At 47.4% G+C, this 26673-nt stretch overlaps 1 protein-coding gene across 1 annotated transcript in view; it reads right to left on the bottom strand.

Annotated features, from left to right (window-relative positions):
- The window catches only part of PLXNA2 (plexin A2), a 216805-nt gene that overhangs the window by 112352 nt on the left and 77780 nt on the right, over positions 1-26673 (bottom strand). The window contains exon 4 of the mRNA XM_055233595.1: positions 3115-3249. Coding sequence (XP_055089570.1) covers positions 3115-3249 — 135 coding nt within the window. The remainder of the gene's footprint in view (positions 1-3114; positions 3250-26673) is intronic.

Raw genomic sequence — 26673 nt, 5'->3', positions numbered from 1 at the left:
GGCAGAAGAATCGCTTTAACCCGGGAGGCGGAGGTTGCAGTGAGCCAAGGTCATGCCACTGCACCACAGCCTGGGTGACAGAGCGATAGTGAGACTCTGTCTCAAAAACAAAACAAAACAAAATAAAAAAATTTAAAATTAAAAATTGAAAAAGAGAACACTGGTTTTGGTTTAGTCTCAAGCCCATCTCTTGTGCTTTTGGTGTCATCTTCTGGAGAGAGACAGAGCAGAGTCCCAATCCTAGGACCTTAAACAAATTACTATAAGATCTGAAAGAGACTTTAGAGTTAGGTTTATAATCTCCATCTTTACAGATGAGGAAACTGAGACTCTGAGAAGTTGAGGGCCCAGGTCACCCTTGAAGTCAGAGGTGGGGCCAGGTCTAAAATACAGATCTCCTGGCTCAGGCTCAGGATGACTGGGTGTGTCATGTCCCCCTGCCCCCTCCTCATCACACACCATCTCTATACTCCTGAGAAATGGGATCATGAGGCATGAGAGCTAGAATGAGCCATGTAGAATGTGGCATGTGGGGTGGTATAAAAAGAAATTCCCCCTTTATTGTCTCAGCTGAGCCTCACACTGACCTTGTGTGAGAAACACTGAGGTTAGGTGACTTGTGCAAGGCCACTCAGATAGAGAATGGTGAAATGAAGTCCAAATCAGACCCACGGACTTCAGAGACAAGCCTGTTATCTGATGCAACTCCTCTCAGCTATAAAAGAGGAACTGAAGCTGTCAGAGGATTCTACTGTTAGTGATAGCACAAGCTGGACTAGAACCCAGGACATCTGACTTCATTTTGACAGATTATTCTCCTGCTACACATTCAACTGCTTCTTTGAAGACATCTGAGTTGTCTGTGAGTACTTAACTCACAGCCAGCCTCAGACAGATGGGCCTCCTGAGCTGTTCTTGGCTTTCATCTTTGGACTCAACCCCTGGTGAAGTCACCTGGCTACCTATTTCTACACAATTTACGGCTCTCCAGGTGACAGGCCTCAGAGCTCCACCACAAATCCCCCTCAGACTTTGCCTCATAATCACAGCTCCATCTGGTACAGGGAGCTCCCCCTACTAATATCTCACTTGACCAGAGGCAGCCCATGGCATGAAACCCAAATTCTTCCTATCTCTGCTCATCGTGGCTGGCTACTGCTAAACCCCTCTGTTTGGTGTAGATTGTAACAAGAACTGGGTACCTGAAGCAGAAGGTGGGACAGAGGAGGGGTATTTACAGATAAGCTGTGTGGACACTTGGTGTGGCCAGGCTGATGCTCTCAGAGATGGCGTCAGATATGGATCTAGGAGGTGATTATATTCTCTGAAACCCACTTATCTGCCTCCAGTCCTGACCCAGCCCCTCTTCTTTGGATACATTTTGAATACATTTTCAGAAAGTGTCTCACTGGATAAAAAGATATGCAGCTAAAATATATGCCTTGGTACCTTCTCGGTCCCACTAAGGTCTCATTGGTCACTTCTTCCTTCCCACTTTGCTGGGCTCAGAGAATCTAAGAAACAGCTCTTACCCAGAGATACCTGCCTGGTCCTCTGCTACACACAGTGCCTCTTGAAAATATTGCATAAAATGTGAGTCTATTTAACCTCTGCCCAACATTTTATCCACCTATATAGGTTGTCATCTACCTATCTGTCCTTTTATCTGTATCTATATCTGCATAAGTGCCTGGAATGGTGCTCACCAAATGTTAACATGGTGTTATATTTTGGGTAGTGAGATTTGGTGACCTGCTGCTGTTTTCTTTTCTGTATGCATTGCTTGAATTTGTATAACAAGCGTCCACCATTTTTATTAAACAAATAATGTTTTCCCTTAAAGAAGAACAGGATAAAAGAGCATGTATAGCATTCAATCTGATGTTATTGGGCTATTTGGGTACCTGTCTCTCTTTTGTTAGATTGCAATCAACTTAAGGTAGTGACTAAGTCTCATTCATTTTGATGATTCCCAGCACTTTGTTCCCAATAAATATGTGCCCAGGAATAGTTCTTTTTAGGCCCACTGACTGTTTCATTGGAATGATAGGTCAGTGTTTATTTCCAAGACTGTCTTACCCACTCTAGGTTAGGCAAAGCTGTCTACAGATCCACGAAATTCCCATCTGGACCTGTTTATACTTCAACTGCAGAGGCCACATGAAAGAAGGTGAAAAAGACAGGTGGGTTCAAGAGGATCTGGATGTAATTTGCATGTAATTATCATATGATTTACGTCATCTGTCCTCAAGAACTAATTTTCAAGTCAGAACTGCATCACTGCTTCCCTTAATGCTGTCGTGTGCACACTTGTCTCTTCCTTACTTCTTCGCTCATCCCTCATCCCCTGATTCAGACCCCTTACATTCGAAAAGAAAGGAGGTAAGGAGAGCTCTGGAAAGGGTAAGTTTGATCAAGGACACCTGGAACTTTTGCAGAATTCTCTGAGAATGACATGAGCCGGGAAGCAACTTGTGAGAGCTCTCTGGGCCTTCAGCTCTACCAGCATCCTTCTCTAGCCTAAGTCAGTGTCCTCAGCTGCTGGGACAGACTGGCAATCCTTTTCCTCATTTCTTTGGCCTTTATTTTAGAAGTCTATTTCTCAGGGCTCCCCATCTCCATAGGCCTGGTTTCAGCTTCCCAGAGCTGACCCGCTTATACTCTGCACCAGTCTAAGACTCACGCCAAGATTTTTATTTCCTTCTGGGGCCCTATCTTGGGTCTGCCTCTCCCGGGAGTGGGCCCAGCCTGGAGGCCTGGATTATTTACGCCTCTTTGGCTCCCTTGAGCAGCAGACTCTGTGGGCCTGAGAGCAGTAAATCTACCTCCTAATCACACCAAGCTGCTCCGTGCAGTCTGGCCTGTTCTTGCAGGGCTGCTCATCACTTGCTGAGACAGGGGCTGTGGCCTAGACTGAAGCCTCCGGGAAGTGGCTGGCCCCCGGCTGCTTCTCTCTAGCTCCCTGCCAAAGCCTACAGGGACTCTGCCTCTCTCAAGACTCCTGTGCTGCAAGCCCAGAGGTCTCTCTTCTTGGACTGAATAGTTTCTGAACAAAGGTGACAGATTATCAGCAGTTTCTCGGTTTGGAAAGCAGAGATGGGTGTTAGCACTTACCTGTCTCTCAGACATGACGTACAGGTAGCGCTGATCAATGGAGAAGGCCATGTCCCGGAGGATAGGGCTTCCGTCCTTGAGCACAGAGACCATCTCGTACTGGACCCCACCATGGGGGGGACCATCCGCCCGAATCTGTTTGAGAAACAAGGATGTCCTCAGCATCTGCCTTCAGTATTCCACTGTGGGCTACCTGCCTCTGCCCAGAGCAGGTAGCTTACAGAAGACCATTGCTAACCCCCAATCACTACTCCATAGACTGAAGTGCCACTTCTTTTAAACAACACAATTTCCACCAAAAGGAATCCTTTCCCAAGCAGTCTGAATGTTCTGGGCCTGGGATTTCTGACAGTAGATTTATTTGTGCATGCATATACGCCCTTGGGAATGATTTTGAATATCCCTATGCGGTTATTCTTGTGTGCATGTACATCTATTTATAGCACTGTGTATTGTATGTGTGTGTAAGTGAGTGTGTGCTTATGCATACTCCTTCATGGTGGCTGGGGTGGGAAAGTCAACATCTGTTCACAGTATCTTAGCCTCAGACAAGTATGAAGGAATGGTGAACAATTTATATAAATCATCAAAAAGCTGCTCATTAAGAGATTAAAGATTTTTGGATCCCAGGAGGGTCTTTCAGCCCCCAAACATATGCCCTGACTGTCCACAAATCCACCCTGTGAGATGTGGGGAGCCAGGAATCCTGGCTTAGTCTCTCCAAGCCCATCCTAGGAAAATAAGTCAGAAAGGACTGAGATGTCATCTAGTCCAGTGCTTCTCAGCCCTGGCTGCACATTAGAATCATCTGGGGAGCTTTAAAAAATATGAATGCCAGGGCTACATCCATTAATCACAATCTCTGTGGGTGGGGCCCAGGCATCTTCTTCAGCTTAAAAGCTCCTTGGGTGAATTTAATGAGTAGCCAGGGTCCAGGAGCAGCGAGGTAGTCCTGCAGTTCTCACACTAGTGTGTCCTCAGAATCACCTGGAGGACTTGGTGAATGCACTGCGAAGCCCACCCCCAGAATTTCTGATTCAGTGGGCATGAGGGCTGAGAATGTACATTTCTAACAAATTCCCCAGCTGATGCTGATGCTGTTACTATAAGGGTTTGAGAAGTACTATCTAGGCCCTTATGTTGAATGCTGATCTCAAAGAAAAGAGGTCCCTAAGGTCATACAAAATGTTGGTGGCAAGGAACCCTTGGTCTGAATGTGCCCCACTCCCAGTTTTTCTAGTTTTTAATTTTCGAGTTTTCTAGTAGCTGACTGCTGACCAATATTCATGATCCCAGCCTATTTTCACTGTCCTCTGCCCATCTCTAGCTCAAGCCCCACCTCCTCCACGAAGCCTTCCCCATCCTCTCTAATGGCTAATTAATTGCTCCCACTTTGATGCCGTTTTTTTTTTTTTTGCCAGACATTTTGTCCTAGGATTATAATCAATTAATTTGTTCATTGTATATATACTAGCTAACATGTATTGACTACCTACTTGAATTGTTCTCTAATTGCTTCAGATGTGTGTAAGTCCTGTCAACATTTTGAAGGCAGGGATATCTTTTCTATTTATCTTATAACCCTCTGAGGACTAGCATGCGACTGGGAACATAGCCGGCGATGGATAAAAGGGAATGCTTGTGAAATGCTTGTTGAAAGAGCGTGAACTGTGCACCAACTGACAGCATATCCTAGACTCCTTAGGGCTGAATCAAAATGAGGTCAAAAGACATTTTCCCTGGCAGATTTTAAGATTAAGGCTTCTTCTCCCTTACACCCTTTGGATTCTCTCTTGGGCCCTTCATCATCTTCTCCCTCTGCCTGTTTCTCCCCACCACACTGAGAGCTCCTCAGGCCAAGGCACCATGACTTATTCATCCCAAGTGCCAAGCTCAATGCCTGGTGCCACAACAAGTACACTAGCATGGATGGATGGATGTGTTTTCAGTTCTTATTGGCCGAGTGGGGAAGGTCAACAGCATTATTGATTGCAGAGCTAGGGGAGTGGGAGAAGAGCTTCCATTCCTATTTCTCCACTGTCCTGAGAATCTGCATACTTGAGGGGCCTAAGCCAGGGCCTGGTCTGTACCTGTCGGGTTGGGATGGACTTGATGTACGTGGGAAACAGACCATGAGTCCATCGTGGGGTGGGAAGCTGTGGCCCGGGGGTCCCCAGTGGTAGAAACAGCAGATTCTTGCCTGAGGCCCTTGTGCTATATCCCCGGGATGAAAATGGTAGGTCAGGATCTAGGGGCAAGGACACCATGTTCTCCTCCTCACCTGCTTTGTTGGGCGACTTGGGGGCTTCTGGGCCTGAACTTGAGGAGGTAACCTCAATGGAACCAAATAAACTCTTCTCAGCCATTCCTATCCCTCATCACTCCCCTTGTGGGACTTTCCCCTATGCTCCACTCTTGCCCTCTTTCTCCCTAGGGAATGGGCTTCCTGCTGTTCAAGGCTGTTGCCTTGTCATCTATCAGTAAAGCCTCTCCTTCCAGAAATGTTGTTAGAAGCCCATTTGTTTCATTTTCACAGGGTCAAGGGGATTCTAAGAGTCAGCAGTGGTGTTACACGGCTGAGGCCACCACCCTCTAACCTGGAGCAATTCTGATGATGAGATTCAAGCAGAAGGAAGAATAAGAGTCTCTGCCTGGGAAAATGCCCCACAGTTAAAATGGTTCCCCTTGACCTTCAAAGCAGCATTCTCCCTTACATAGACAGACCCAAATTTCCATAAGATTCTTACAGAAATATCATAGCTTTTAGTCACAAAAGTTCTTGGGCTATTGCAGGAAGTAGAGGGCAGATGTGATTGCCACGACTTCTGGTTGGCCTGGTCTTAGTTTTCTGTCTCCATAAAATGGGGGTTTCAGGCCCTGTTTCTTGCGTGAGTCTGAACTGTGCCTCTCCTCTGAAGGCAAAGTGTCTCAGTGCTTCTCCCACCTTCCCTGTGACAGCTACTCCTCTCCAGGGAGATTTAAGCCTCCTCAAGGTGCTGGCTGCATCCCAGCAGCTGCAGGGCTGGGTCCCAGGAGCTGCAGAGCCAGGCCCCTCCCTCAGGCCTGGTCTGGGATCTCCTGCCCCAGAAGGCCAGTTAACCCTCTGCTGGCTGGAATAGTCCGCTATTTTCATGCTAATGGCACTTCAATATTCTTCATCTGCCTTTTCCTACACGTTGGCCTCTACCCTCTCCCAGAGCCTGGGCACTTGTGTGGATTCAGCAAGGCCTGCACACCAAGTCAGAAGAGAGAATGAATGCCATGGTGATGGCCCTTCCTCTGTGGTCCCTGGGACCAGATGGTACCCGTGGCAAGATTAGAGCTGGAACTGAACCAAAGACAACTTATCATCACATTCTCTGCTGCATTCGGTCAGGACCAATCCCAGCCATTAATGTTTTACCGAATCAGAGACCTAATCTGAAGGTTTTTCTTTTGCCCTGTCTGCAACCCCAATCTTTTAATAAACCAGTTGAAGCCAGAATCAAACCTACATAAGTCTCAAATGTCAGAGCTAAAATCAAACCAGAACAGAAAATGTTGTTGGTACTGAACCTGAACTAAGCTATCCTACTTCATTCAGTCTAAATCCCTAGAGAGAAAGGTGGTATTGGCCAAGAAGTCTGTGACTCCCCCTACTCACCCCCTGATTCATGCTATCTGCCCCAAGATTGAGTCACCTTTCAAGATACTTATAGGGGGTCAGAGAAGATGGAGAGTAGGTGCCAGGAGGCCAGGTCAAGGAGAAAAAGTGGGGCAGGGGCTGGCAGAGAGAAGGCAGCAGATCCCCTGGGCAGCAGAGGTCTTTCCCCTCCCTTGATCCCCTTTGCTCACTTAAGGCAACACACCAATGAGTGCAGGGTATAAGTCTGGGTCTCAGGCATCCCGGGTTTCCATTCTGACTCTGTTCTTCCCTGGGGCTTGATTTCTGCCTAATGGCACACTTTTAGGTGAGTTACCTCTCTGAGCCTCAGTGTTCCTCTCTGAATAACTAGAAGAAGCAATCTGCTTGGTGCCTATCACAGGAGAATCATAGACTTATAAAAATTACTGGAGCTAATCTCGTCTAAACTCTTCCATTTAAAGCTTCCAATCCATGGTGGAACTGGGGTTCAAACCAGCCCCAGCTGGTGGGGTCCAGAGGAAAGCACATGGCTGATGGGGAGAACGCCTTGGAAGTGACTAGGAAGAAGGCTGCTAATGTAGTTCAAGTCTGTGATTTTTCGCATGTCTCTGTCTTGGATAGGAAATTTTGGGTTTCAAAGCTGTCTTTGCCAGAAACAGGATGGCCAGTGGTGAGGGGAGTGTCAAGGAGTCCCAAAACAAGAGTGGGATTTTAATAGCCAACTATTGAGTCTATTCTATGGTGTCCCACAAAGTGACAGCAATAAATTGAACCAGCCCTTGTATGCAATCCAACACCAAGATGCACAGGTCCCAAAATCCAACCAGGTAGCGGAGGATACTGGAGATGGGGCAAAGGAGGGAGGTGACAGGCACAGGTGGAATGAGTCACTGGAGTGTTTTTCTATTTGGGATCTTCTTCTTGTGGGAAGACTTGACCTCGGTGGAAATACAGAAGCTACTGGGGCTATTTTGCTTGGACAACACTCAGCAGCCAGATAGCACAAGGTACAAAAGAGAGTGACAGTCTTTATTGAGACCAGCAAAAGACAAAATGTGCCTAAACTACTTATTTATTTTGAGACAGGGTCTCACTCTGTGCCACCCAGGCTAAGTGCAGTGGTGCAATCATGGCTCACTGCAGCCTTGAGCTCCTGGGATCAAGCGATCCCTACTCAGCCACCCAAGTAGCTGAGACTGCAGGTGTGCGCCACCACAACTGGCTCCTTTTTAAGTTTTTTTAGAGACAAGGTCTCCTTATGTTGCCCAGGCTGGTCTCAAACTCTTGAGCTCAAGTGATCCTCCCACCTCAGCCCCACAAAGTGCTAGGATTACAGGTGTGAGCCACTATGCCCAGCCTAAACTATGACATGAGGACATTTAGTCTAGCTCTAGTAAGAACCAGAGACTTTACTATAGAATGGGTGACTATAGGAGACTGTAATCTCCTTCTCAGGAGGGTTTTAAACCCAGGATAACCCCTTTTGCTTCATGGTTAAATGTGGCCCTGCCTGAAGGCAGTAGGATAGACTTGGATTCTGAAAGGTTCTGTTCACCTAAAGAATTTAATAATAGCTACCACAGTGCTACGTGCTGTCACAGTACTTAACAAAAATGAACTCATTTAACACTTCCAAGCATTCCTGAGGTAAATACTATTTTAAATCCCATTTTAGAGATGAAAACTCAGAGGCACAGGAGAGTTAGGCAACTCTCTCAAGATCACACAGGTGGAGAGTGGCGTAACTGAGATTCACAGCTAGAGCCTGAATTCTCTGAAGAGGGGGCTAATAATGGGCAAACATAGCTGCCCTTGCTGCTGAGCAGAGTAGATGGGTTATCTAAAAGTCCAAATTTCCCCCTCATCCACTCTTCCCCATTTAGGATCCAAAGTTCAAAGTGGGACAATCTCCTATTTCCTGGAGACAACAGTAAACTCAGAACCTAATTTTTGGGGGCCTTACCTGGGGGATAAAACTCAGTTTATCAGGGCTGGCTTTGGGGCAGGAGCGTGTGAGGTGAAATCCAGCAGAGATTTAGTGTCCAGTCCTCCAGTTGAAATGAGAATGAAATAGTAACCCTATTAGTACCTTTCTTTTAAATCACAGCTATGTCTGGACAGAAATTAATGTCAGCCTCTTTTCTTGAATATCCAATTCCAATCAGCATATCCAATTAACTCGCTTACCTGCAGCCCCCTCTAAACTCCTTTTCTTGTGCTTCGATTTCTTCTCTAGTTAGCCCTAATTTATGGAGTCCTTTGGTACTCTAATATCACGTTATTATTAGTAGTAGTAGCAGTAGCACTTATAGTATATATATATATGTATATTTTTTTTTTTTTTTTTTTTTGCAAGAGTTGTGGAAGAGCAGTAGAATTGGGAATCTTCTTGGGTTTCTTAGTAGCGAAGAGATTGGTTTGAAAGCCATCACCACACAGAAGGAAGCACTGGATCATGTCTGCAGGACTGGGATTTAATCCCAAGTTTTTCTTTAATTGGCTGTGTGACCTCAGGCAAGTCATTTCACTTGTTTGTGTAATAGTTTCTGTAGCTGTCCCATAATGGTGGGACCTAATGGTCCTTAGCTCAAAAAAGATATTGTGAAAGTGAAATGAGTTATTAGCTATGAATGTCAGTGCTGTCCAATATTCATTTATTATGTGCCTACCATGAGCTAGGCCTGCATTAGGAGCTGCAGATACGTGATAAAGGATAAGGATCCCCTCAGGAAGCCCGGGGATGGGGAAATGTACAATTTATCTGGTCTCCACGAACACAGGGGTCACCCCTGGTGAGAAGAGGTTTGCATGGGGGTCCCAGGGAGACCAGCATGGGGGGCCGAGCAGCATCTCACCTGGCCTGAAGGAGGCCCTGAGGGGGTACTTCCTGGAGGAGGTGAGGCCTAAGCCAAAATGCATGAGTGGAAATGTGAGTTCTTTGGAAAATGTACAGTGTAATATAACTATAAAGCTGTTCTTGTTATGCCTGAGCTCAGATTTCTTAGAAACTTGGTCTCTCAGACCTAAGCATTTGGAGAGGATGAGACTTTTGACACAGAGTTATTGAGGGTTCAGCAACACTCTCAGCAGGTCTCAGCATCTGACGTCCTCAAATTCACTTCAGAAGAGGCCTTTATCACTTGTTTCTACCTCTGTTCACCTGAGGACCCTATGCTTTTGCGGTCTATTAACATATATGTGGCATGTGAATGTGTATGTGTGTGGCATGTGTGGTGTGTGTACATATGTGGTGTGTGTATGAGTCTGTTGTGTGTATGTGTATGATGTGTATGTGTTGTGTGTGTGTGAGTCTGTTGTATGTATATGATGTGTGTCGTATGTGTGACATGTATGTGTGTGGTGTGTATAAGTCTATTGTGTGCATGAGTGTGGTGTGTATGTGTTGTATGTATATGGATGTGGTGTGTGTGCATGTGGCATGTGTGTATGAGTCTGTTGTGTGTATGAATGTGGCATGTATGTGTTGTGAGTGTGTCTGAGTATGGTATGTGTTGTATGTGTATGTATGTGTGGTGTGTGTAAGTCTGTTGTATGAATATGGTGTATATGCGTTGTATGTGGTGTGTGTATGCAGAATGTGTGTATAAGTGTGGTGTGTGTATATTGTGTGTGTGTGTGTGTTCAGACCTTTAAGGAGGTGAAAGGTGGAGAGGGCATGGTGCTGCTAGGCTGACCCTGGGAGTGAGTTCATGAGAGAGTGTATCTGCAGTTGAGCATTTGGTGCTGCGAGAGAAGGTTTGAGCTGAAGATTATTTTTGTAGAGCTTCATGACCCGAATTATTTATAGATTTAAGTCTTTGGTAAATTCTGTCTCTGAGACTCTTCTTCCCTCTATCCTGCACATACATTCACACACTCACATACACATACACACACACTGTCTCACGTACACATTCACCTACACGTAACAGCAGCAACAGCAGCGGTGGCAGTCCAGGGTGCCTGTTGCTGGCCCCGCCCTGTGAGCTGTGAAAACATTAACTAAGCTTGCAGAGTCACAACTCAGCAGGCTGAGGCTCCCTGGAGGACAGCTAGGAGCCTGGCCCTAAATGCTTGGCTAATTGGAGGGGGATGCAGGAACCTGGAAAACTTGGCCCGTGGTTTGCACTGAGCTAGCAGAGGAGAGGAAAAAGGGAAACAGGGATAAGGGTCTCTCTTGTCCATGAAGGGGAAGGAGGTTGTTAACATGTTCTAAGCTTTAGAATTTCTGCTGCTCCCACCCTTATACACACACACACACACACACACACACACATGCACATGCACACACATAGTTCTTCCAGCACTGGTCCCCAATGAGTTGTCGGTCAATCTTCGGTTGACACTGGAGATTGACATTTCCATGTACAATTATTTCTATTTCTGTCCGTGTTAAGAGTCTGCCCTAGATATTCAACTAGGGGTGGGTGGAGCTAACAGCGGGGTGCATGGGGCTAGAGTCCTGGATTTCAGGGGGCCAGGCCATGGAGATCTTTCTCCTGGAATGTAGGGAGGAGTCCCCAGAGGACTCACTTGTTCTCTGGACTTTTGCATCTTGGGACAGTATAAGAACTAATAGCCTGGCTAGTAAGGATAGTAGATGTAATGACTACTGAGCATTTACTATGAGTAAGGTCAGTATTCAAGGGTTAGGGTGGTGAGATTGGCTGGTGAGGATCTCCGGAGACCAGTTTTCTGTTTCTAAATTGTGGTGTCTCTGCTCCCTTATCAGACAAGGGTGGATGAGGATGGCCAAGCCATCACTGGTGTATGCTGCTCATAGAACTAAGAGGAGTGGCCTCTGCTCCATGCCTACCTACAGTTAATGACAAACTACACTCACAAAGGCACCAAGCACCCCATCCCTGGGGCCTTTCCCTTTGCTACTCATGAGAGAGTGACACAAAGAGCTAGAAGCAAAAAGAATCCAGACTTCTGGGTTCTACTCTTGGAGAATTTTGAACTCCAAGGGCCAGGACAAGAGCTTATGAGAGGTGAATTACATTGGGTGATTCAGGAACACAGGGCTCAGGCCTTAGTCCAACCCCACCTTTAAACACTGCTCCAGCTTTAGGCTTGGGCAGGTCAGGAGGCTCCGGGAACAAGACGAAGCTGCCAGGGGCAGAGGAAGCATTTGATTGTTCTGGGAAACAATAAGATAAACACGGCGGAGACAGCCGAAGCATTAAACAGCCTCAGATGAAATCAAATCATGCAGAAGCAAAGCAATAATTCACATGGAGCACACAGAGTGGGGGGTGTGTAGCTGGAGGGGTGGTAGGAGGAATTAATACAGAATAACGAGGAACTTCTGCCAAATCTGAACCTTTGTTTACCCCAAGTTCTAGTAGTGTGGGCACTCGGAGTCTCCATTCAAGGCACTGCACACAGGTTCCTTTCCTGGAGATGCCCTGGTTGTTTCAGGATAGATGAACCTCTTAGGCTTTTTGAACTGGAATGATTTAGAGCCACTCTTTCAGGTCCATGGGGAGTACAGGGCAGCCTTTCTCACCAAGCTCTGGAATAGGGTGTGGTGAGAACTGATGGAATCAGGCATATAGACAGGTTAACTACCTTGGAAATGCCCGTCTCACTCCTAAAAAGGGGGCAGGAAAAGGAAACTAGCACTTCCTGGGACTGGATATACATGGTGCTTTCAAATAGCTTCTCTCTCTTTATAAGTTTAGTTCAACACATTTATTGAGCATCTATTCTATGCCAACCCATGTGCAAAAAGTTAGGGATATAAACATGAATACTCTTCAAAACTCTGAGGTAGGTGTTCCCATTTTATAGAAAAAGACATGTTAAGTGTCTATTGCAGGATCACACAGCTAGAAAGTGGCAGAGCAAAACTCGAAGCTGAATCTGTCTGATTCCAAAGCCTGAACTCTTTTATTCCGCCTCCCTCCAGAGCCTAGGCTTTCTCTAAGTTAAACAGGAGGACAATGCCTACATTAGGACTAAAAACTCCATTTAAAAAGCACTGGGTGCCTCTGGAGATAAGTCCTGGGGAACAAAATAGATCATATAGCTGTCTCCTCCACTGTGACAAAGAAGGCCACCTGCAGTCTGGAGAAAGGAGCAAAGGATGGGGTGTTTAAGAGGGTTATTACTCTCTTTAATTAATTCATTCTTTTCTATGGCCTGAGATTGCCTTGCATTTTATAATCTGGAACAATAATCTTTGCTCTGATTAACACTGAGGACGGCATTTCCAGCTGTAGGGATGGGAATGGAGGTCGAGAGCGCTGAGCAGCATTATCTGACACTGGACTTGTGCCTAAATGCAGGAGACTCCTAGAGATTTTAAAAGAAGTCATTAAAAACACACACACACGTGGCATGTGCCCACCATGGTGCAGAAAACCCATGGTAACCGAGAGAAATGGAGCCTACAACCATGCCACTGAATCTCTCTTCCCATCGCTAGTGCGCTGGGGCTGAGTCTTTATTGCCTCTTATCTGGGCTACTGTAATAACCTGAGAAATCTCCCTGCCTCCAGCATATTCTTGTTCTAATCTATTCTACCAAACACTGCCAGATTAATCTTCTTAAAACACTTGTTCGATCCTGCCTTTTCTGTATGCAAAATCCTTACATTTCAGGTGTTTGTAATTTTCTTTCTCTTGCTTATCTCAGTCTCCTAATTTTTTTTACGATGAACATACACTACTTCTGGAGTAATGAAAAAAGTAAATCATGGCATGTATTCATGCATACACACACACACACACACACCACCTTCAATTGTCCTCTTTAATAATTTAGAAGAGTTCATACTCCTCAGTTTGTCATTCAAGGGTCTAGCTAACATGGCCTTCTCATCATTTTCCAATTGCATCCCCAGCTTTTTGTCTTCATGGCTTTGCTTGACAATTTATTCTACCTCCTAGATCCTAACCATCCTTCAAGGCCTTATCCAAATGCCACCTACTCCGTGAAGCCTGTACCAATCCTTCCCTGGAACTCCCATAACACCTAGAATGTCTCTTGGCACAGTTACTTGTAAATATATGCAGTCATCTTTCCTAAGATAGTCAGGCTCCTAGAGAAGAAACCATGCTTTGTACAGCTTCATATGCCTTACTACACTTGGTACTGCCCTGCACACAGTAGGCTCTCAATAACACAGGCTGATGGAATGAAGGAATCCCTGTTGCTGAGACTGGGCAGGAGTAGAACTTTACTCATGGCTCACATTGATTGAACCCCTATTATTGTTCGATGTCATGCTAAAGGCTTTATGCACATTTTCTCATTTAAACCTCACAACAACCTAATGGGGTAGGCACTACTATTATCCCTAAGGCTGAGATGAGGAAACTGAGGCACAGTAGGGTGAGGTAACTTCCCCAAGGTAACAAAGCTGGTAGGCAAAAGAGCCAGGATCTGAACTCTGTTGGGTCTTCATTTTTCTAGGCCTCTGTCTTTCCATCGCTAGAGAAAAATGAGTAGAGAAAGAGGGAATCTTGTTCCATGCCATCCCACCCACCCGAAATCTTCCAGAACCTGGCGTGTAAACACCTATCCACATTTGTTTCTGTCGAAATGATCTTTTCTGGCTCCCCAGTGGACTGGTGAGAGCTCTTAGGAGGAAAGTAGTATAAACACTCCAGGTACTGATATGAAAAGAACTACAGGACCACTAAGCGGAAACCCTGCTGGCTCAGACAGGTGGAAAGCAAGAATTGAGGTTACGAAGAGGAGGTCAGAGTTGGAGTCTGGGGAACAGGGTAAGAGGAGAAGGGAGGGAAGGGAAGCCAAGCCAGGAAGCCTCCATCCCCTGCAGTCCCCAGCAGCCAGCCCAGGGGTACCCTGTGTGCTCTGGTCTGCCTGACTGCTTGGCAGAGCCCAAGGGCAGAACAGACAGCTGGGGGAGGGTCTAGCTCTTTTAAAAGATTCTGTTTGAATAGCTGTCATCTTCACACCTTTTCCCATCTCCCCTCCCAGGAGAGGGGCTTTAATAATGAGCTGCTTCATGAAAACAGGCCCCTAATTAATTCATTGCTATTCTTCTGGGGCCAGATCATTCTAATCAAGGTGGGGTGGGTGTGGGGTGGCGAGTAAGGATGGTCTCGATCTGCTTGTTCTGCCATGGACTCTCTTTGCTCCCTGCCATCACTGCTCCAAGACCCTCCCCGGTCACCTTGTTCTCTTTGGCTGGACACCTGCTTGTCCTCAATGCCCACCCGCTTTTTGTGCTAATGCCCCACAGCTGCTGGGCAGAGTGCCAGCACGAAGACTCTACTGGTGCTGGGTACAGTACAGCAGGTGCCCAGATCTCATGGCAGAGCGGGAGGGAGAGAAGCAGGGCTTGGCCCTGTGAGGAAGGAACTTTGTCCTGCCTTTTCTCTGAGCATTCTCAGAATATCCAGTGGGCTCAACGGTAGGCAAAGTGCAGCCTCTATTCTTCTCTTCAGCCCTCCCCAAATCCTCCTGGCCCCTGAGAAGTTGGCACTACCTAGGATGTCATGTGCTCTTGGGCCTGGACAGCCACATCATCGCACCCAAAAAGTGGCAGTGGCTGCAGAGGATGTGCATGGATGACCGAGGACTAAGACCAAGAGAGCTACACTAGGACCAACTCAAAACAAAAATAACCTTAAAAATATTCTTCTCTCTCCAAGCCAGATCACAGCAAGAGACAATGGAAGTGAGAGATTGTACAAGTCTCGCCTTGGGCAGTCTCTTCATAGATTTTTTTGATTTCCTTTCTAGATCTTCCAAGCCCTGCACTTCCATCTTCCCTTCTGATAGAGGTTGATTGTCCAGTGAAGGCTGATGTCTAGCTCACTGGGGTGGAGGCCACACAGAGGCACTCAGCCAAGGGAGTTAATTCTCACTTTCCTCATCTACAAAACTGGTAACACAACTTGCCAGCATGACAAGGCAGCAGCAGGAACAAATGAGATAAGGAATGTGAAAGCATTTGGGAAACTGGAAAGGAAAGCATGAAGGAGAGGGATTTTGGATTGATTTATCTTTGATTCATAGACTGGGGTGGGACCAGACTGAGAAGGAAAATTGGGCAGGGAGGAAATTCTTCAGAGGGTCATGGGGGAAATTGGTACTCCTCCTCTGTCCTTTCCAAGGGAGCAGGACTGCAGGGAGGAGGAGGGGGAGGGAGCAGAGGGTTAGCAGGTGCATAGAGCGGGAACCCCTTGCATAGTGGCAGTTCCAGCCTGCTTATGAAGGCAGCCTCTCTCAGAGCAAGAAGGAGTCGTTTGACTAGAGTCTCCACAGGACCGGTGCTGGGGACACAGAGGGCCGCGGCCACAGGGCTGAAAAGATGGCAACCTTCTGTCTCAGACCCTTTTCACTTTGTGAAACAGAGAAAAGCAAGGGGGAGGCTCCAGTCCTTCACCCACAGAGAGAAGGCAGCTCGGGGCAAACCTACCCACTGCTAATATGCTCCTTAAAAAGCACTGAAAGGAGCTATAGCCTGGCTTTTGTGTAAAGTACTAAAGCATCCCTCATTCTGCCCCTCCCACACCCCCAGTCTTCTAGAATTTTTTTCTCTTAAAAGAGTGCTCCACCTCTCCAGGGACTGGAATCATTAACTGAACAGCACTTTGCCTCTCATAGCTTTTGACAATTTGGCAGTAAGTTGGAAAGTACCAGAGAAGCTGCAAAGAAGCAGAGGTGAGGATGGGGAGGGCAGGACCAAGGGGATGTGCCTGGAAGACCTGCCTGGGGCCTGCGTGACTCCTGGCCCAACACCTGGCTGCACTGGACCTGCCCCACCCTCCCTGCCCAGCTGTGGCTCATGGGACGCTGGGCTCCAGCTGTCACAGGGGTGTGGGTGGGGTTCGCAGGGGGCGCCGCATGGCTTCCCAAGTTCACCCTCTCTTGCTATAGTCTGGAGGCTGCCTGGGGCTGGCTGACAACCAATCTGGACAAAGGGATCCCTCCAGGAGAGGTGGGAGTTAATGCCCTTCATTCTGCCTGACACCAGGACCTCCCCATGAAGTGCAGTGAAGGAATACCTGAGGCTTAAGGAATGGAGAGCCTATGTGGCTGGTGACGGAGGATGGCCTAGATAACGACCCTGGGGCAGCAAAATCCAAGTCCTGGGCATTTCCTAAGTGAGGAAAGCAGGGTGAGAGAAAGGAGGGTTATGGATTTCCCAGTCAAGTTGTGATATAAACAGATCAAAGGGAGAGGTTTCTCAGGTTCCTGAGATGACCTATGTTGGAATATTTCCAGTTCAGCTTTAGACATCCTGACTATTAGGAAGCGAATGGTGTTCATCGAAAGAAGCAATGAGTCTTCAGCTTCCCTGGAGAGGATCGGAAGACTCTTGCTCCTCTCTCCCCACTAGGAACTCATCCTTATTTAACAATCCTAGAATGTGAGCATAGCTATACCTACTGAGCACATACTACAAATTGGACATGATGCCAGGCACCTTATGTAAATGATTTACATGCAAATCATTTACAAAACCCATTTCACTGATGAAACCCAAAACCCATTTCACTGATGAAGAAACCGAGGCTCAGAGAGGTTAAGTAACTGCCTTAGGCCACACAGCCAGCCAGTAGTAGAAAGGCATGCAAGCTTGAGTCAGTTTGATTATAAAATCTTTTATTAATCCATTTACTTCCCTAAAATACACTCACGTTTGTCTTGGGTATAATGTTAACATCTTACTAGCTGTCATTTTAATGCTCTTATTCTGCTGTCTGAGCCTCATCTAAGTGGCAACATAAATTATTAATTCCCAGATGTAGAAGTTGAATCTATATAGTTCATTTTATTCAACTTTTAGCAGAGTGCCAAGCATGACAGGGTACTTAAAAATTGCATTCTATACTTGAATCAAGTGAGAGCTCCAGAAAGCCGTAAACTTGGACCACAAAAGCCAAACCAGCAAGCTTCCCTTTCCTTCACAGCCTCATATACTTATTTTTCAGCGTTTGTTACTCCATGAGAATAACCCATTGGATGCTGCTTGTTGCGTGGAAGTCACAGCCTTGGCACTTTGTCAGGAGCTAATACAAGCAATTGCCATATAAAAGAAGCATCTGATTTGGATGTCAAACTCTTGTCCTGGTGTCTGTACAGGTCTCACATGATAAATCATTTACAGAATGTAATGTCTGGGAAATGTCCTGAAAAGTAGGGACACTGCCTTCTCTCAAAGTGTAAAGATTTCTAGCTCATTTCATTTCCCTTTATGACTTGGCTGCTGGGACACTCAGGCCAAATCTCATGCTGGATCCTGGTGCCTATGTTGACCTTCTTGGTAACATACGTGTTTCTACTCCCTTTATGGCTTGGCTTTTCTAGTTCTAAGACAGTTATCATTCCATGTTGGCCAAATCTTTTATTGTAAGTCATCTTAATTCCTTCTTTGGAAAGAAGTGAGATATGAATACACAATAATAATTATGCTCAGGTCTTTTCTTTGTACCCTACGAATCTGTACCTGTTGTACATTGCCTCAAAATATTCTCAGGTCTTTTACTCTGTACTTATATCCTTTGCCTCTTTGAGGAGTTGTTGGCCAGTGGATGTTTCTGAGTGAGGGTCTGGGCTACTCTCAGGATGCTGTAAGTGAGGGGCTGGATGACAGGGGTGAGGTGGGGAGATACCACTCAAAATGGAAAGCCAGTGGTTGATTTGTATTCCACTGCATGAATAAAAATTCATAGACTCCTGGGAAGAGTAGCTGTATAAGGTTCTGGGTTCAAGTTCTGGGTATTTGAGAACAGTGTGCTTGTAAGAAGAGCCATGGGGGTGGAGGAGAAACTCCTATGGGTCTGGCCCATAATAAGGCTCTGTAATTATTTGTAAAACAGAAGAATGAATGAATAAATTAATGAATGAATGCTTTTCTGGCCAAGAGATTCTTCTCATAGGAGAGAAAGCAAGACTGTTTGGCAGAAAGCCCTGTCTTCAGGCCACAGAGGAGACTCCAGATCACTAGGAGCCCAGCAGAGTCCAAGCTCTCCACGCCTTCCTTGTCCCAGCCAGGCCAAAGCATTCCTCACTTGCACCGTGTGCTGTGAAACCAGGCCCGTGTGCTGGACACTAGAGGAAAGAGAGTGGGAAGTAGGAAAGAAGGAAGGTAGGAAGGAGGGAGGACAGAAGCCTAGGTATAGCTTCTGATGCCTTTCTCTTCTTTCCCCGTTGAAAGAGACAGTCACATAAGTACTAGTCCACAGTGAGTGTGGGGAGAGAAATGGTGGTCTCTAAACATGTGTCCCTCTGTCTGTTTTTACTCAAAATCTCCTCTTAACACCCACCTGCCTTTCTCTTTCTCCTTCCCTTCCTTGTCTCTCTCCCATCAATCCCCAAATCTTTCCATATACATTGTTTCTTTCTCTGTGCTGTCTCTACTTCTTTCTCCCTGTGTCTTTCTCCTCTCTCACACATACATATGACCTCTCCAAGATCCCCAAAAGAGAAGCTCTTCAGAGACCTGCATTTCCCCCTGTCTGCCCCAGACTCCAGAGGCAGTTAAGGGCAGAAGACACCAGCCCCAGAGCACGGGGGCTCTACCAGCTCCCAAACCGACCTGTGCCCAAACCTGGACTTTCATTCTAATCCCAGGGGCCTTGCCGACATCAGTTGGACTAATTTTTTCCTGTAATTAAAAGGAACCCCCCCCCCCAACTCCATCTCTAATCCCACATAATTAGCTCTCTGATTGCCAGTGCTGGGCAGGAAACCTCCTGTTTGGAGAGGGATTTTGGACAGAAAGATTAGGCAAACACTATGCAGGAAGCTGCACTGGGAAAACAGCCTGTTCTCAAAGTTTGTTGTTAAAAGAGATTTGTGGTGGGCAAAGGGGCCTGATTCCCTGCAGGTGGTCTGAGCTGCCTCTGACCCTGTCGGGTTCTCCAACAAATGGGTCGCTTTTCTTGGCTTTCAGAATCCTCCCCGTGGTGGAGCCCTGCGGTGGGCTCTATCTCCAGCACATGGGGCAAGGAGTATTCCCAGGAAGCACATTCCTTCCTGCTCCTGGGGAGGACTGTGCTTCTCTGCATGGGAGAGGGAGGGAGAGCCGCATAGGCATCCACCCCCACAGGCTAGCTGGGCAATGGTCAAAGGTTACTAAAATATGGCAGGTGACAACAAAACCACCATGACTCCAATCAACCCAGGGAGTGGGAGAAATGCCAGGAAAATGGGGAAACCCCTTCCCTAGAGGCTCTGGGGAGGGATCTTCAGAGCTGGGCATCGATTCTCCCAGCCAATGCTGTCCTTTGTCCATATGACGGGCACTGCATTATCATCTGCTAGGCTGAGGGTATGCTGAAGGTAATGACATTTTGTTTGTTTCTACCACCTAATTTTTCTTTTTTGATCTTCATGATCATTCTGTGGGGGGAAGTATCTTCCCATAGAAGAGGAACTGAGTCCTGGTGAAAGCACACAGCTCCCTCAAAATCACCAAGCAAACCATCGCGGGGCCGATGCTAAAGTACCAGGCTCCAGGAAGACGGCTGCCCCTGCTCTTTGCACAACCCCATGTCCTCCAGCTTGTGCTCTGTCTTGAGAGTTTGGGCATTTAGGATGTTGGAGTCATGGGAGACTGGGGACACCAGCCATCCAAGGGGATTTAGGACTCCGACAGCCAAGGGCCGGTCAACTCCTCTGTGAAGATCTGAAAGTCTGGTGCTACCGTGACACCCACTTACAATTCTTGCTGACATGGACTGGAGCTGGCATTCTCAGGCCCTCTAAATAACCTCAGGAGGGCTGGATCTCTGATGCTGCTTCCCCATCTCTGTACTACTCAAAGCCGTAAGATTATTCACTCTGGTTCTCAGAGAGGAAGGGGCAGGAACTGAAGCCAGCGGCTGGTGAGTGGGAGGGAGAACCTGTGCTTCCAGAGCCAGGGAGGGACAGCGGGGGCTGGTGGGCTGGCACTTGGGGGATTTGTCCAGCCTGCTGGTTGAGGCGCCTGGCCCTGCTCCTCCACCATGGCTTCTGCAGTGAGCTCAGGACATGGGGGAGGGAGCCAGGCCACGGATGGATTCCAGATGGGCTATCAGGTTTGCCCACAAGTCGACTGTAAGGCTCCTCTGGTCTCGGCAGCTCCCTCAGCTCTGATTCAGCTGCACGCGGAAGGCCTGCTATGGAATGCCAGTGAAATCTAACCCGTCTTTCCCACCATAGCCTCCCTCACTCCTGCTACCAGAGATAGATAGCATGTTTTTTCTCTGTCCCTTCTTCCCTTCATTAGTACAACCCCCCCGCCCAGAAGTAGAAAGGGTTAGTGCGGGGAATTTAGCTGACAGCTGGGCCTCTGGCTCTGGAGCTCTGAACTATTTCCCCCTGGGAAGAGTAGCTATATAAGGTTCTGGGTTCAAGTTCTGGGTATTTGAGAACAGTGTGCTTGTAAGGGGAGCCACGGGGGTGGAGGAGAAACTCCCTGTGTCCCTCTGATTGCCAGATCAGTCTAGCTGGCCCTGACCCAGGCATGGGAGGGAAGAACACAGAACTAGGTAGAACATGGCAGCCAGATATCCGATACCCAACAGCATCTCATTGTTGCGTGGCTTCCACATGGGCAACATCATCTCATTCAATCTGCCCAACAGGCTGGAAGAAAGACAAGCTTTCTTTAACCCCATTCTGCAGACAGATATACCAAGGCTGTGGGAGGTTTAGAGCACAGATTTGGTTTTGGTCTCCTGAATCTTTCCATAAACACTTTTGAGGACCTACTATGTGCTAAGGATAGCATTCATGCTCTGGGGCACAGAAACAAATGCAACACAGATCATGCCACAGAAACCAGTGCTGTTTTCCTATGTCACATAATTCATAGATTAATTATTCTCAGAGAGGGCCCACTGGGCCTTGTAATATAATAGACTTTTACACGTCCCCATCTCTCCACTGCTATTTTAAAAAGATCAAGTTTATTTCTACCTTGTAGAGATAGGAAGGAATTACTGCAAGTGGCATGAGGAAATCACATCGGGATTTCCTGCCTCAGTTTCCCCTTTGTTATCAAAATTCTGCTTTCTGGTGATTTGCTTCTGGAGTTTCCAGAACATTCCATCTCAGCCTCCTCCACCCAGAGCTGCTGCTCCTAGTCTCCCAGGTCTGCCTTGGGTCCTTTGTTAATGACTGGCAGGCTGGAGGTGATGCTGCCTTATCAGGGTTGATTAGTTGGGCTGAAATTTGCATTTTGCTTCAGAAAACCAGTCTGGAATCTCTGGCAGAAAGCAGCAGGGATCCAGCTTCAATAGAGAATGCCCCTGAGGCCCAGGCATTTGAATGAACCACAGAAGCCTTTTCTACCCTCTCCTTCTCCTTCCTCAAGCCCCTTCTCACCTCTCCCCTCACACCAGAAGGCTGGTGAACTGCAGCAAAGGGCTCTCTGAAAGTGCTTGCAGAAGAAAAGGCTTTATTTTTTGCTTCTTCAAAGAAAATGCGAAGCTCCCTCCAGCCTCTCTGGAGAATCAGCGAGGGAACAGTCTGTCTCAAAATGCCATTAAAACATCTCTCAAATTAAAAACAGTCCTGAAATGTGCAACTTCACGAGAGAGTAGATAACTAACACGCAAATGGTGGACTCTGACCACCGGTGTGAGGGCGTGGACGAGTGGCCAAGGCTCTGTCCTACAGTGCACGAGTGTCCTTGGGCAGGACATTTAGCCTCTCTGAGCCTTAGCTTCATCCCATTAATAATAATAAAAAAATTGTTATCTTTCTCCTCCCTAATTTCAGGGTGCTTTGGAGGGAGAAGGGGTCCTGTTACTCTCGGAGAGAATGGTCTTGGTTCTCATCACATGCATCTGCAGCCTCTCTCCCCTGCCCTCCCTTTCTCCACAGTCATGGTGCTATTTTAAGTTAAGGCTTCCAGCCAAAATCTGTACTTTATTAATTACGCGTCAACTACTCTGTGTCATGTTTAATGCATTTTCCAGATTGTATTGAATCCACAGTAAAAGGAGGAGTCTGAATGTGTCCTGGGTGCCTGGCAGGGTAGGTGCTGGGAGGAGAGGGGGAGCAGGAGCCAGCCTGTGTGTGCCTCGACTTGATCTCTCCCCTTCTTCGCCCTGGAGTATCCGTTGAGGCCAAGCGCAAATCCTGCTTGTAGCTCCTTAGAGCTATCTATTTAAAGAACACGCAGCACCCTGTGTAGAGGCACAGCACCCTGATGGGAAGGTAGAAAAACCTGCCTCATTAGGAAGGGCCAAAGGGCTCGGGACAGCTGACATCCATTAGCAGGAAGGGCAGAAGGCCGAGGGTGATTGGAAAATGTGGCTCAGTGATATGCCAAGGGAAGACTGGAGATGACACTGACCATCTGTTCTTCTCCAAAGAGGAGATAGAAATGGCATTTGTATTGGAGCAGGAGAGATGTGAGCTAGACCTGGGTATTACATTCCTGACTGCTAGGCTTCCAGAGCTGTTTCTAGCTGTGTGATTTGGGCAAGTCCTTCACTTTATTGGGCCTCAGTTGACTGATATATAAAATTAGCATTTACTCAAGGTGAGCTCTGAGGTCCTTTCTAGCTTTGGCCCTTTGTGCTTCTTTCTTTGAGGAGATTATGGGGAGAAGCAGAATCTTTTTAGGGGAGTACAAAGATGAATCCTGCATGCTTCTTGACCTCCAGGAGTTCACAATCAGGCAAGGAAGCAGATAAACTATGAAATAAACTTAATAGCAAACAGGTACTGTTCCGCGTGCTTTACCTGTATGAAGACATTAAATGCCTACGACAGCTCTATGAGGTAGGTCCTATTATTATCTCTGTATGCCTGATCAAGAAAGTAAGGTACTGAGAGGTTAAGCAGCTTGCCCAAAGTCATACTCCTAGTAAGAACAGAGCCAGGTTTTGAGCTCAAATAATCCCACTCCAAAGTCTGTGACATTCACCACTGTGCACACTGCCTCTAACAAAGAAATACAAGCAACTCGCATACAAGGCTGACTCTGCTAAGTGCTGTAACCAATGATAAGAAATGTGGGATTATAGAGGGGCGAATCAGGGAGGCTTCACTGAGGAGGTGTGATATAACTTAAGCCTGAAAGGACAGGACACTTCCTCAGGCAGAGAGTAGGGGGGCATGGCAGGGACAGCCTGAGTCAAGGCATAGGCATGGACTGAGCCTTGAGCCAAGGCACAGGGGCACTTAGGGAAGAGGGAGGGATTGGCAAAGCTGGAAGAACAGGGAGTGAGTGTGGCAGAAGTGTCATGGAGAAGGGATGTAGGGAGGGATGCCAAGACCTTGTTCAAGAGACTCAGCTATACCCTACCTACAAGCTGCGGACAGCCATTAAATGATATAAAAAATGTGAAAGCTAACTTAGAGAAGGCAGGGCAGGAGCCAGCACAAGTTCAAGAACAGATAATAAGTCTCAGCCTAGGCTGGGGGAGGGAGGTGGAAAGGAGGGCAGGTGAGGGAAAAGATGAACAGACAAGATTTGGCAACAAACTCAATGTGGGAAATGAGAGAGAGGGAGCAGTAGGGGAGTCAGAGAGCTCACCTTTGCCTGGGATGGCTGGTGGGAAATGTGGATGGGTGGCCCCAAGGGGCATGGGGTAGGGAGCTCTAAACTGTGCATATTAGGGATGAGACAGAGAGGCTGACAAAGCATTTACAATTCAGCTTAAATATTGCTTCCCCAAGAATCTTTTCCTGATCCCTTTTCTCCCAGTAGTTCTGGTTCCCTAGTTATAGGTTCCCATGCTGCTTATTGAACTTTGGACATCTCTACAACACTGGCCAGCCATGTAATAGGCAGTTATTTGTGCAACCACTTGCTGGTGTCCTTTCTCCCAACCATCCTGTGTTTTGTTGAGTTTGGTGTCCCCAGTGCTGAACACAGTGCCTGGCACGTCGATGCTCCATAAATCCTTGCTAAATGAATTGATGATCTCTGCCTCTGGGCCGGATGCCCTCCTCCCACTCTTGGATGTCAGCATGTGGGGGGCTTCTCATCACTGCCCCCCACAAAGGGGCCGCTTCTCCCCATAGAGCACAGAAGGCAGATGTATTCATGTGTTCACCTGTCCACTCTGCCCACACTTGTAGGTTCTGACACTTCCATACAGTGTTGCCGCATGGCAATAATGAACAATTTAGCATGGAAATTGACCTTAGCAGGAAGGGGCTGGCATGTATGTACCCCATTAGAGAGCATGTGGTTAGGGGACACCTTTAGCCCTGCAGGCTGCAGAGGAAGACTTCTGTGATTCCCCTTCCCGGGCAAGCCCCTCCCAGCCCAATCCACCTCTGCCTCTTCTTTGCTCCCCAAAACCCTCTTCTGCTCCATTCACCACCAACATCTACCTGAGGAGGCGGAAGAGGAGAAACAAGAGCTCTGCCCCTACTCCCTGAACCCTGTTCAGGACTCTGCAGTTCTTTGTTCCCCATGCCCTAATGCAAAAGGTAAGAGCAGAGGTGAGCCTTCCTTCCCTTCCCTCTCATAGGGAGGTTTAGTACCAGTTGCTTTTTGGTGGTGTCTTCTATTGAGGGCCAGTTCCAGACACCTTCTAAGAAATACTTTCTTTCCAAATCCCTGCAGAATTTGGAGGGAAAACGGAAGATGAAAGTATCTGATACTCTTAGAAGTGGAATAATTTGGCTCCTTAAAAAGCCAGGGCAGGGACCATCTTTGAAAACATCTACGAAAGAACTCTGTTTTAGAGGCTGGGCTGAGTGAAGAAGCTGGAGCTCCCTTCACGCAGGCGCCAAACCCAGCCCTCCTTGCCTTCAGATCCCTGGGTGTCAGTCCGGCAGCGGCTCCCTGGGGGCAGAGGAGGGAGCTCCTGAGGATATACTTAGCAGGCGCTGCCTGACTCTAGCGGCACTAATGGATTCTCTTATCTCGCCGGGACCCTTGTCTGCAGATCGGCAAAGCTGCAAGGAGGTGGCAGGTTAAAAATACTCTGTTAGCAAAGAGGCTTAGGTGGGGGCCTTGCCAGGGGAATTACAGTGATGAGAGGCCTCTGGGGCGGGAAGTCAGGGATGGAACCAAAGCTGCTGGACCCTCCGCTTCTCTTGTGCCTCCCATTTGAATTTGCCGCAATGATTGGCAAAGGCCTGTGGAGATGGAGGGATTAATGTTGCCTCTTTTCTAAGGCCTGGGGAGCCATGTAGCAAATGAGGACCATGGCAGTCGCCTGGTCTCCCTCCTTCTCAGCCTGAAGCTTGGGCATCCTTGGCATGCCAGCAGATCTCTGGTGGGTGCACCCAAGCCCTCATTCATCTTACAGCTTCTGTTCTCTTACCCAGGAAAAGGAACTAAGTCTCAGATCGGAGGAAATAATAGTACCCTGTGTTTAGAGAATGTTTGTACTGTGTCTGAGTGTTTCTACATAGAACACCGCATTGCAGCCTCACAGCATGCCTGGGAGGTAAGGATTATTATCCCGGTTTTATATTTGGGGAAACAAGGCTCTGAGAGTTTATGGGACTTGCCCAAAGTCACATATCTAGGAAGTGGCAGCGTGGACTTCAGTAAGGGCTTTCTGATGTCCTCTCTAGGGCTCTTCCTGCATCCTCCATTCTCTCCAAGATTTTATTCCCCTTAACCTCTCATCAGGAAAACACCAACGGGGCAGCTTTCCTCAATAGCCTCTTTCAACTCCATCTGTCTTAAAACCCCACAAGCCCAGCTACCCCTACGTGGTCTGGGGCTGGTCCAACCCTAAGCTGGTCTTGGGGTCCCTGGTCTCCACTCCCTCAGGACCAGAAGGCAGCTTGAGCAGTGGCGTCCCTGTCTCACCTCAGAACTACGGAGTTCCAGGACTGAGAGTGGCCTCAAGCCTCCGGTGACTTCATCCTCTCCCATGTGGGCCAGGACATCTGGGTCTCATTTTTTGATCAGAGAGAACAAATGTTCTACAACTCCCATTGGCAAACTGATTCAGTGCTCACTGTACTCCTCCCTCCTGCTCAGAAAGGTCCCCACTAAGGTTTGACTTCCTGCTCCAGCTGAGGGTTCTTTCTT

This window comes from Symphalangus syndactylus, chromosome 19, assembly GCF_028878055.3.
Source record: "Symphalangus syndactylus isolate Jambi chromosome 19, NHGRI_mSymSyn1-v2.1_pri, whole genome shotgun sequence".
NCBI lineage: Eukaryota > Metazoa > Chordata > Mammalia > Primates > Hylobatidae > Symphalangus > Symphalangus syndactylus.
This window is presented reverse-complemented; position numbering and strand designations above follow the sequence as displayed.